Raw genomic sequence first — 12,723 nt, 5'->3', positions numbered from 1 at the left:
AGAGAGGGGGGAAGATGCTGACTGAAAGGAGGAAGACATCATGATGGAAAGGAATGAGAGCAAGAGAGCGAGAGAGATGGGAGATGCTGTGAAGGGGAGAGAGATGGGGGAGACACTGGATAGAAGGGGAAAGGGGATGGAAAGAAATAGGATGGAATAGGGGGAGAGAGGATGGAAGAAGGAGAGGACAGAGTTAGTGAAAGTTTGGGGAATATGTGGAAGGGGGCAGAGGTGAGGGAAAGAGATGGAAACTTATAGGTTGATGCAGTAACATGAGGGAAATTGAAGACTGGTTAGTAATAATGAAATCTGGACAGAAAGGCAAAAAAATAAATGGAAGAAACTGGAAGGACAAGATGAATGCTGGATATGGATGTATTGAAGAAAATGAAAAAGACAGGAGAGAGAGAGAAATGACAAATAGTAAAGGAAATCCTGGCAAGAGAGTTAGCAGAAACCAGAGACTTGAATCCAGAGGCGTATCTGGACTTCGCCATTAGGGGGGTCCAGAGCCGAGGTGAGGTGGCACATTTTATACCCCACCTGGCACCGCCAACAACCCCTCTCCTGCCACCATTGCCGACGCCGCCCACCCACCATTGCCGACACCCCCACTGCCACCAGAACCACCTCCAACAACTGTAGCCCGCCCCCCGACGACCCCCCGCCCGCCTGGCCACCCGCCGTCGCCGTGATGTCACCTACCTTTGCTGGTGGGGGACCCCAATCCCCGCCAGCTGAAGTCTTCTTGCTTCGTTTGGTTTCTGAGTCTGTCTGACGTCCTGCACATACAACGTGCAGGACGTCAGACTCACAGAAACAGAACGAAGCCCTGCAGATCACAAGGCTTCGTTCTGTTTCTGTGAGTCTGACGTCCTGCACGTTGTGTACGTGTAGGACATCAGACAGACTCAGAAACCAAACGAAGCAAGAAGACTTTGGCTGGGGTCCCCCGCCAGCAAAGGTAGCAGACAGCAACGGCAGGTTGACGGCGGGTTGGTGGCAGGAGGGGGGTTGACAGGGTCATTGACAGGGGTTCCAGGGCCAAATCTACGGGGGCCCTGGCCCCCGTGGCCCCATAGCAGCTATGCCCCTGCTGGAATCAACACGATTAGAAACATTAAATGACCAGACCACACAGGTAGAAAAAAATATATTTTTAATTTAAAAACTAGCATATTACAAACAGTGCAAAGTGGAAAATAAGGTAATGGTTTTCTATTGGACTAAATGAATACATCTTTCAGTTAGCTTTCAAAAGCCTAAACCACCTTAGAAACATAAAAACATGATGGCAGATAAAGGCCATATGACCCATCCAGTCTGCCCATCCTCTGTAACCTTCTTCTGGTTTAGACAGTAAACCATGCTTAGGGGTCCTTTTACTAAGGTATGCTAATAGATTTAGCACGCACTAATGATTAGCGTATGCTAAATGCTAAGAAGCCCATAGATATAAAATGGTCATCTTAGCATTTAGCGTGTGCTAAATCCATTAGCACAACTTAGTAAATGGACCCCTCAATTTGTCATGTAGAATATGTCAGGTTTTGAAATTTACATCTGCTGTCTTTATATTTTGCACAGTATGAGGGAACACGTTACTGTTTTTCTGGTGTATTGAGTGCAAAGTCTGGCTGCTTGGGGGTTCAGTTTAATTTTTGTTCACATATTTCTGTTTTTCTGTTTTTAGTCTGTAGTAACATATTCTGCATGTGTGGAAGACACCAGGTATTCTGCTAGCATTGAATGCCTATGCAGGATCAATATGTACTAATATGGCCTGTTTAGTTTTCCAGTAGGTGTATTGATGTTATGTGAATGTGAGAGGAGGCATAAGGTAAAATTATGTATAATCATACCTGATAATTTTCTTTCCATTAATCATAGCTGATCAATCCATAGACTGGTGGGTTGTGTCCATCTACCAGCAGGTGGAGATAGAGAGCAAACTTTTGCCTCCCTATATGTGGTCATGTGCTGCCGGAAACTCCTCAGTATGTCGATATCAAAGCTCCATCCGCAGGACTCAGCACTTAGAGAATTACACCCACGAAGGGACACTCTGCCCAGCTCACCACCGCCGAAACGGGGGAGGGGAATTAACCCAGCTCATCCCCACACAAGTGGGGGAGGGGAATCCGTCCAGCTCATCCCCGCGGAGCGGGGGAGGGACACCACACCCGCCGATGCGGGGGGATCTGGCTTATCCTGCAACCGCAACCGCGGGAGGAGCTGACTGACCCTAACACCGCCGAAGCGGGAGGGGTACAAAGCTGCCCTACAGCCGCACGAAGCGGGAGGGAGTGCCGGCAGAATTTATGTCTCAATCCAGCCCCGTAAAACGGAGGGGAGAGGAATGCAGCAGCTCACTGTAACACAAACTCGTCTCAACTCTTGAAGAATCCAAGTGAAAGAAGAACTTGAACACGAAGTCCTCCTGAAGTAACTGAAGGCTAAACTTGAACCTAAAATTCAACCAGAATATAAACAGTACAGATATCTGGGAGGGGCTATGGATTGATCAGCTATGATTAATGGAAAGAAAATTATCAGGTATGATTATACATAATTTTACCTTCCATATCATCAAGCTGATCAATCCATAGACTGGTGGGATGTACCGAAGCAGTACTCACCCAGGGCGGGACATAGAAATCCCTGACCTCAACACTGAAGCTCCAAACCGGGCCTCCGCCCGTGCAGCCACAGTCAAACGGTAATGCTTGGAGAATGTATGAGCCGAAGCCCACGTTGCCGCCTTGCATATCTCTTCCAAGGAGACGGATCCGGCCTCTGCCATCGAGGCCGCCTGAGCTCTCGTGGAGTGAGCCTTCAGCTGGATAGGCGGCACCTTCCCCGCGGCCACATAAGCCGCTGCAATGGCTTCCTTGACCCATCTTGCCACTGTAGGCTTAGCAGCCTGCAGACCCTTACGAGGACCTGCAAACAGGACAAACAGATGATCCGATTTCTGGAAATCATTGGTCACTTCCAAGTATCTGATGATGACTCGTCTCACATCCAGATATTCAAGAGCGGAGTACTCCTCTGGGTAGTCCTCCCTACGAAAGGAAGGGAGACAGAGCTGCTGATTCACATGGAAGCGAGAACCAATCTTGGGCAGGAAGGAAGGCACTGTGCGAATAGTCACTCCTGCCTCAGTGAACTGCAGAAAAGGCTCTCGACATGAGAGCGCCTGGAGCTCGGAAACTCTTCTGGCTGAAGTGATAGCCACCAAAAAGACTGCTTTCAACGTCAGGTCTTTCAGAGATGCCCTCGACAAGGGTTCCAAAGGCGGCTTCTGCAATGCTCTTAGCACCAGGTTGAGATTCCACGCAGGCACCACTGAGTGCAGAGGAGGGCGCAGGTGATTAACTCCCTTGAGAAAGCGCACCACATCTGGCTGCGAAGCCAGGGAAGCACCCTTCAGGCGGCCCCTGAAGCAAGCCAGAGCCGCTACCTGGACTTTAAGGGAACTGAGCGACAGGCCTTTCTCCAGACCTTCTTGCAGGAATGCCAACACTGAAGAAATTGGAGCAGTGAAGGGAGAAAGTGAGCCTGCTTCACACCATGCTGCAAAGATACGCCAAATCCTGGCGTAAGCAGTAGAAGTAGAGCGCTTCCTCGCTCTCAGCATAGAGGCGATGACCTTGTCTGAGAAGCCCTTCTTCCTCAGACGCTGCCGCTCAATAGCCAGGCCGTAAGACCAAAGGGAGAGGGATCCTCCATCACCACGGGACCCTGATGTAACAGGCCCTGCTCCACTGACAGCCGCAGAGGATCGTCGACTGAGAGCCTGAACAAGTCCGCATACCAGGGACGTCTGGGCCAATCCGGACCCACCAGGATTACCCTGCCGGGAAGCTTTGCCACCCGGTCTAGCACCCTGCCCAACATGGGCCAGGGCGGGAACACATAGAGGAGCTCTTGTGTCGGCCACTGTTGGAGAAGAGCATCTACTCCCAGGGATCGAGGGTCCCGTGCTCTGCTGAAAAAGCGCGGCACTTGGCCATTGGCCGATGACGCCATCAGATCTAGACTCGGCTGGCCCCAGCGCTTCGTGATGTCCAAGAACGCCTGAGCAGATAGTTGCCACTCTCCGGGCTCCAAGGTATGGCGACTGAGAAAGTCCGCCTTGACATTCATGACTCCAGCAATGTGGGCCGCTGAAAGCTGCTCCAGGTTCGCTTCCGCCCATTGGCAAGACTCATAGCCTCCTAGGCTAGAGGGGCGCTCTTGGTACCTCCCTGGCGGTTGATATAGGCCACAGCCGTGGCATTGTCCGACAGGACCCGTACAGGCTTCAACACCAGTACCGGGATGAACTCCAATAACACCAACCGAATGGCTCTGAGTTCCAGGAGGTTGATAGACCACTTGCCTCTGCAGGAGACTAGAGCCCCTGCGCTGTCCTTCCCAAGCAGTGGGCTCCCCAGCCCATCAAAGAGGCGTCTGTCGTGACGACAATCCACTCCGGGGTCACCAGAGGCAATCCTGCAGACAACTTGTCTGTCTGCGTCCACCAGCTCAGCGCCTTGCGCACTGCTGGGTCCACGGGAAGGCGCACAGCATAATCCTCCGACATCGGAGTCCAGCGCAGCAGCAGAGATAGCTGTAGTGGTCTCATATGAGCCCTGGCCCAGGGCACTACTTCCATCGTGGCCGTCATAGAGCCCAACAGCTGCACGTAATCCCAAGCCCGAATAGGAGAGGCTACTAGGAACTAGCCCACCTGAGCCTGAAGCTTGACAATCCGATTGTCTGGCAGGAACACTCTGCCCACTTGGGTGTCGAATCGAACTCCCAGATACACCAGGGACTGAGTCGGGCGCAGCTGTCTCTTCTTCCAGTTGATGATCCATCCCAGGGAGCTCAAAAGAGCAACTACCCGGTCCATAGCTTTGCCGCACTCTGCATAAGAGGGGGCTCGGATCAACCAGTCGTCCAGATAAGGATGGACTTGTACTCCTTCCTTTAGCAGGAAGGCCGCTATGACCCCCATTACTTTGGAAAAGGTCCGCGGAGCAGTAGCCAACCCGAAAGGGAGGGCTCTGAACTGGAAGTGTCATCTCAGGACTGTAAAACGCAGAAAGCGTTGGAGAGGAGGCCAGATGGGAATATGCAGGTACGCTTCCCTGATGTCCAAGGAAGCCAAGAACTCTCCTGCCTTCACTGCCGCTATAACAGAGCGGAGAGTCTCCATGCGAAAGTGCCTCACTTTCCAGGCCCGATTGACCCCTTTGAGGTCGAGGATAGGCCGGACAGAACCTCCTTTCTTTGGAACCACAAAGTAAATGGAGTAACGTCCCTTGCCAATCTGATTTTTTGGCACCGGAACGACCGCACCCAGGCGGATCAGGTTGTCCAAGGTCTGCTGCACTACCACAGCTTGACCGGAGACTTGCAGGGAGAGAGTACAAACCCGTCTCTTAAGGGTTGGCAGAACTCTAGCTTGTAGCCGTCTCTGATGACTTCCAGCACCCACGCGTCTGAAGTTATAGTGGTCCACTCGCCCAGAAACGAGGACAGCCGTCCTCCAATCTGCACTGGGGTGTGGACCAAGGCCCCGTCATTGGGTACGAGACCCTGGGGGAGGACCGGAGGGAGCACCTCCGGGACGGCGGTCTCTGCGAAAGGAATGCTGCTTGGGGGAGAAATTCCTCTTGAAGGAAGAGGGGGCAGAGGAACCCGACTTGCCCGGGCGGTACCGATGGGCTTCCTGCAACCGTCCTCTGGAGGTATCGGGACGAGTACTAACCCGAGCCCTGACCTCTGGTAATTTCTTGCCCTTAGACGTGCCGAGATCGGTCACGATTTTGTCCAGCTCGACCCCAAAGAGCAGCTTGCCTTTAAAAGGCAATCTAGCCAGGCGGGATTTAGAGGCGTGGTCAGCAGACCAATGTTTCAGCCAAAGCCACCGCCGTGCAGAGACTGTCTGAGCCATGCCTTTAGCTGAGGCTCTCCAGACATCATACAGCAAGTCTGCCAAATAGGCTAAGCCCGATTCCAGGGCCGGCCAATCAGCCCTCAAGGAATGATCCGAGGGGGAAGCCCGCTGCACCATAGTCCGGCACGCCCTGTCCACATAGGAGCCGCAAACTGAGGCCTGCAAACTTAAAGCAGCTGCCTCAAAGGACGACCTTAAGGCCGCCTCCAATCTTCTGTCTTGGGCGTCCTTTAGGGCCGTGCCACCTTCCACCGGCAACGCCGTTTTCTTAGTCACCGCAGTGATTAAAGAATCCACGGTAGGCCACAGATAGGCCTCACGTTCACTCACAGCCAAAGGATAGAGGCGGGACATAGCCCTAGCCACTTTAAGGCTCGTTTCCGGGACATCCCATTGAGCCGCAATTAAGGTGTGCATGGCATCATGCACGTGGAAGGTTCTAGGCGGGCGCTTCGTCCCCAGCATAATGGCAGAGCCAACAGGGGCTGAGGGAGAGACGTCCTCCGGAGAGGAAATCTTCAAAGTGTCCATGGCCTGTAACAACAGGTTGGGCAAATCCTCTGGGCTAAAAAGCCGCGCTGCAGAGGGGTCATCCGCTCCATCCGAGCGGGGATCTATCTCCTCCAAGGAATCCGCAAAGGATCGTTGGGAGACCTCAGACACGCTGCCCTCATCTACATCGGAGGAGACAAAAGTCCTCCAAGGCCTGGAAATCAACCCGAGGGCGTTTACCTCTGGGAACCTCAACCTCTTTATCAGAAGAGGGAGCAGGGGCAGCGTTTTGCATGAGGAAAGCCTGATGCAGCAGCAAAACAAACTCGGGGGAGAAACCCCCCAGACTGTGCACTTCCGCAGCCTGGGCAACAGCCCTAGACGCACTCTCAACCGGCGCTCGCAATAGCGGGGGAGAGACATGCTGCGCATCCAAAATGGCGTCCGGCGCGAAACTCCGTGAAGGAGCCGCGCGGGAAGAACGGCGCTTAACTTTAGCCACTTTTGTGCCGTCGCCCAAATTAAGGGCGTTCATGGCATTAATGTCTCCAACCTCAAGGGCGGCCCCGAAGAAGCCGTCCGAGCCGCGTGGCCGGCCAAGATGGCGGAGGCGAGGAGCGGGGGATGGGCGTTTATGGCGGGAAAAAACCGCCACGCCGGAGGAACGACCGGGACATTCATCGGTCACTAAACTATCACCCATCAAGGGCGAATCAGGTTGTAAAACCCCCGCATCCCCTCTAGAAGCGCTCCAGCGATCCGGGGAGCGACCCTTTGCGCCCTCGCCCTCCGACGCCATTGCCACGAGGAGAAGAATCGGGGAACCCCCTGCCCGCTATAAAAAGGTAAAATTACCTGCTTGCCGCTCCGAGCTGTAACGAACTGGTGTCCCAGTGAGTAGCTGCAATGAACGTTTAAAGAAACGTCGAATTAAACGCCTTTAAAGACGTTTAAAAATATATATTTTTTTAAACGGAGCCAGCGGGAGGGGGGAGAAAAGGAGGGACCTGGCACCACCAGGTTTGCACTTGCTCAAAAGAGCCCTCAACCCCAGGCCTCAACAAAACCTAAGGATTAGGCTTGGAGGCCTAGCCAGAGCTGCTGCTGTGTGTGACCACCACCTGCTGAGATAGAGAACATACTGAGGAGTTTCCGGCAGCACATGACCACATATAGGGAGGCAAAAGTTTGCTCTCTATCTCCACCTGCTGGTAGATGGACACAACCCACCAGTCTATGGATTGATCAGCTTGATGATATGGAATAAGAGAAATTTTCTCAAGGTGCTGGCTTATTTCAGTTTTAAAAAACAATGTATGTGTATATATATATACAGTATATATATACAGGGCTGGTCTTAGCAAGTGCGGGGCCCTATGCAGACCAATTTGGTGGGGCCCCATCCTAGCCCCGCCCCCACCCCCGCCCCAGCTCCATCCCATTGATTATTAAATTTTTAGAACATTTTTTAATTATGAAATTTCAATTAAAGACAAATGAAGCTAAATTTGTACAGAAAAACTGATTGAAATAATAAGCACAATGCTATCATGAAAACCCCCCTCACCAGAAATTATTCAGTTCAAGTCCACTACAATTAGTAGTTCCAATTCTCATAACCCCGGGGGGGTCAGAGGTGCGGACACACAATCTCTCCACTGCAAAACACTATACACAAAATTGTGCAAAAACACACTCATAACCTTACCAAACCATAACAGCACTAATTCCAAGGACAGGACAAGCTACAACCTTATGCATGGAAAGGCAGAACTGTAATTACACCAGGCTCTAAAATACCAATATACTACCTCATGAAAAAAAGCAAAACAAAAAGGGCTGCAAATACTACACACTAGCAGGATACTGCACCTTGATCACACATGAAAAACACATGACACAACAGATATGAAGGCAAAATACTGAACTGGAAAGTTACCTCAAGAAGTCAGACTCAGCATGCAGCAATACTAGAAAAATTGAAACTTACATGCAAAATACCACAGATGCACATTTCCAAAATCTGACATATTCCAATTAATAAATTCTGAATAAAATACTTTTTTCTACCTTTGTTGTCTGATCATTTAGTTTTTCTATTCGCTTTGGTCCCGGTGTCTTCTGTTTTATGCAGTGTCTTCTTTCCATTTGATATTTTTTCTCTCACCATGTCCACCATCCTCCTGTGTCCTTATGTGTTCTGTCTACCATCTGTAAATCCTCTCTCCCTGGGCCCTGACCTCCCATCCATGTCCATCCTTGTTCCTCTCTCCCCTTCCCTCCTCCATCTGTCCATATCCAGCAATTCTCCTCCCTCCCCTCCATATCCAGCAATTAATCCTCTCTCCCTGGGCCCTGCCCAGTCCCATCCATATCCATCCATGCCCATCTGGCCCCGACCCCCTCCATTCATCCCTATCCAGCAATGCCCCTCTCTCCCTGAGTCCTACCCTCCCATCCATCCATGCTCATCTGTCCCCTGCCCCCTCCATTCATCCCTATCCAGCAATTCCTCTCTCTCCCTTCCATGAACCCTGCCCTCCCATCCATGCTCCTCTCTCCCCTGCCCTCCCGCTCCCATGTCCCAACTGCCTGCCCGCTCTCTTCTCCCCCCCTAGATCCCTTTCCTTTTTTGTTTCTTTTAAATTTACCTCCGTCCGGCAGCACAGCGTCAGTGAAGGAGGCGGTGCTTCCGAGTCCCGACGTCTCTAGCCTTCCCTTCACTCAGGGGCCCGCCTTCTTCTGACACCATTTCCTTGACGTCAGAAGAAGGTGGAACACTGAGCGAAGGGAAGGGGGAAGGCTAGAGACGTCAGGACTCGGTAGCACCGCCTCTTTCACTGACGCTGCGCTGCCGGACAGAGGTAAATTTAAAAGGAAGGCAAATTTAAATAGCGCCGGGAATCAGGAGCGGAGGAGGCTGACTGAGGCGTGCCGCACGGGGCCCCCTTAAGCGCGGGGCCCTATGCGGCCGCCTCGGTCGCCTCCCCTTAAGACCGGCCCTGTATATATATATATATATATATATATGCTGGCTTCATATTCAGTGTTTTAGGCTTGTGTGTGTTTTGAATAACCATAATGAATATATATAAAATGTATGTATGCAAATGAATATGCTAATGTGCCATGCCCCACTCTTTGCCCCCCCCCAAATGAAACAGTCAAACTACGTCCATGAGGTGACTAGAGTTGTGCGTGCAAATCTGGGTGCATTCTGATTTGAGCATGCAATTCAATTGGGTTAACAAGTCAATCAACACCGATAATTGAATGTTAGCAAGCAATTATTGGCACTAATGAGAATTTACATGCATTACTCGCTAAGCATATTCTATAAAGTAGTCCGCATAAATTCTACTGCACAGATGTGAAAAGTGAGTGTGGCCATGGGAGGAGCATGGGCATGTTGTGGGCATTCCTAAAATTTACATGCAGTGTTATAGAATAACCCGTTCAATGCCTAAAGTTAGGAATGCAAAAACAAGAAATCCGTGGGAGAGACACTATTAAAATCAATACACAAGAAGTCAATCCCATAAAGTCCCACTAAACAGGGATCCAAGGGCATATGGCGAAAGCGTGAACTGCACAATCAATGATATACTTTATAATTTGTAAAGGAGTCCACCAACTGAAACTAAGAAGCACTGGCGTCCCTGACGAAGACATTGTTGAAACAGAAATTTCTGTATGACGTGACAAACTATAGGAAATTTTTTCAAAGAATATTTACAGAACTTCGGATTCAGATAAGTTCGTTCCTGGTAGACTTTATTCCTCCAGTGCATTCACACAGCATATGTATTTTGTTACAGCCAGACAAGTTCAAATTTTAAGTGAACTGGCCTGTTTTTGCTTTCCTCAGAAGAGTGTTCTCCTTGCATTAGTACTGGACATATACCAAAAGCATGTATTATTGTCTTTTATTCTTTTTCACTTTAAGTTTGTAGTGGTGTATTCATAAAAAATTGGGGAAACACTTTGTAGAGAGTAAACTATGATGTATAAAGCTTGGTAGTGAGCCGTTTTGCGGCCAGACTCACTGAAAATCAGCTCGGCTGTGAATACAGCCTATACTGAACTCTCTGTGGACCCCATTACAAATTATTAAGTATATCATTGATTGTGCAGTTCACTCGTTCGGCATATGCCCTTGGATTCCCTGTTTAGTAGAACTTTAATGGATTGACTTCTTGTTTATTAAAGTTAAGAATGGGCATTTACTCCAGCTTTTCATTGATGTAAATGGCTACGCCTAAATTTGAGTCATTTGGACGGTGCTATGTGTATTCTATAAACAATGCCAAACTTTAGGCATGGTTTATAGAATACACATAGGCACTTTTTCCTTCTACACTAATTTTTTTTTGTGCCAAGTAAGAATTTAAATTTATATTTAAATTAAAAAAAAAAATAGGCCCTAAAAGCATATCACATTAGACTATTTTGTTTTTGTTTTGTAGCCTTTATTTCCATGTAATATAAACAAAATAATGGCAATAGTGACCTGAGGATATGGTGGAGATAAAGAGCAAAGAGTCTGATTAACTTATGATTTAATGTATTTTACAGGCAGCTATACTCATCTTCAAGTCATTATGGGAAATACTCAAAGAAAAGATTACGATACTACAGGAAATCCTGAAACTAGAAACCCAGACTGGATGTCTTTTCTCCCAGATGGAAAATCCATCTGTAATCTCTCCATTCCTGGCACCAACAATTCCATGCATTGTAGTGGTGGGGATGCACATCAGCATCAAAGCTGGAATCTTAATTCACAGTATGAAGCTGGGATACGCTTCATTGATGTAGGTTTGAAATACTCTGGCAGAAAGCTAGTTGTTGCACCTAGTAATCAGGGTACACGTTATTTTGATGCTATTTTGAAAGTCACTATTGATTACTTGAAAAAATATTCAAAGGAAACCATTCTTATGCGTATATATGAAGAAATTGGGATGTATGGTAGAAAACCTGAGTTTCGTGATCTAGTAACCCGTTATGCTGAGGAGGCTGGAATGTCTTGGTTTTGGACCTCTTCCTCCATACCCACCCTTGGTCAAAGCAGAGGGAAGATCATCATACTGCGGGATTATTATGGTTCTAAGATAGGAATCCCTTATCAGAACTTAAACATATATGAGGATAATCATGTAGCATCAATATTCAATATAGATCAAAAATGGTCGAGTATTAAAATAAACTTACTTAAAGCTCAGCATAGTGCAGGTGATCAGATGTATCTGACCTTTACTTCAGGATGCAGTATGGCAGCATATCCTTATACAGTTGCTCGTTCTATAAACTTTAGCCTGTACAAGACTCTGGAGCAGATGAAAAATGAAAAGAACAAATTGGGAATTATAGCTATGGATTTTCCAGGTAGCTTCCTGATCCAGTTGATTTTGAAGAACAACTAGAAAGCAGATTCTAAAATTCAGTCAAAACAGTAATTTTTCATGAATGACCTGTGGCATACGATTTCTATAAGAAATCTTTCTACCTGGGTCAGGGTTATGCATGGTGAATATGCAGCAGCATATTCAGATAACTCAGTCATCCACAGCAAAAGCAGAAGCAGTCATTTAAATAGGATAAAAGTTGTTTTCACATTACTGTGAGAAGCAGGTCTAACAGTAAGCCCTGCAAAATTTACTGTGAGGAAAGCAGGTATAAAACACTAGAAGTACTCCTTAGAAAAGAGCTATATTTGCTCCCTTGCCAGTAAAATGCATGGCAAGGGAAACTGTTTCCTCCAATATGTTTTGATTGTTTGTTTGTTTTTACAAAGTATTTGCCTTTTTTTCTTCTTTTTAATTTTTTTTCCCTTTTTTACTATTTTGATTTTTTTTTCACTTTTGCTTTTTTTCTCTATCCTTTCCTTCTTCCATATAACCCTTCTTATTTTCTTCTATTCTTCAGCTTCCCTGCTCATGCCTTCCACACATCTTTCTGGTTTCACCATTTTATTTTGCCTGAGTTCACAGCAGCAATGGTAGCCTTTCTTTTGCCAAGGTCATGCTTACAGTGGCTGCCTCTCATTCGCTAGGTTCAGACCTGCAGCTGGTCTTGTCAGGCTGGTATTGGTAACCAATACTAATATACTCTTATACTCAAAGGAAGTTAACATTCATGTGATAAATGACTCACTCTCCCTTCTGTTTGTCCTTTTACTATATGAACTCTCTGATTCTCATTAATTTAGAGAATCAGATCTGAAATAAGATTTTAACATATAAATTTAGCATTCTCTACATAAAAAGACCTGTTTACTA

The 12,723-nt window shown here is 48.0% G+C and overlaps 1 protein-coding gene across 1 annotated transcript; it reads left to right on the top strand.

Moving 5' to 3' along the window:
• Window positions 1-11,043: 11,043 nt before the first annotated feature.
• LOC115474864 (1-phosphatidylinositol phosphodiesterase-like) lies at window positions 11,044-11,868 on the top strand. Its single transcript, XM_030210559.1, has one exon. The coding sequence runs from the start codon at window positions 11,044-11,046 to the stop codon at window positions 11,866-11,868; it is 825 nt and encodes a 274-aa protein (XP_030066419.1).
• Window positions 11,869-12,723: the final 855 nt, after the last annotated feature.

The sequence above is a fragment of the Microcaecilia unicolor genome, chromosome 7 (genome assembly GCF_901765095.1).
Source record: "Microcaecilia unicolor chromosome 7, aMicUni1.1, whole genome shotgun sequence".
Lineage (NCBI taxonomy): Eukaryota > Metazoa > Chordata > Amphibia > Gymnophiona > Siphonopidae > Microcaecilia > Microcaecilia unicolor.
Note: the sequence above shows the minus strand (reverse complement) of the source record. Positions and strands in the feature narration are given on the sequence as shown.

Excerpts from the sequence above, each read along its gene's own strand:
- LOC115474864 (XM_030210559.1), top strand. The coding sequence starts at position 11,044 with ATGGGAAATACTCAAAGAAAAGATTACGATACTACAGGAAATCCTGAA.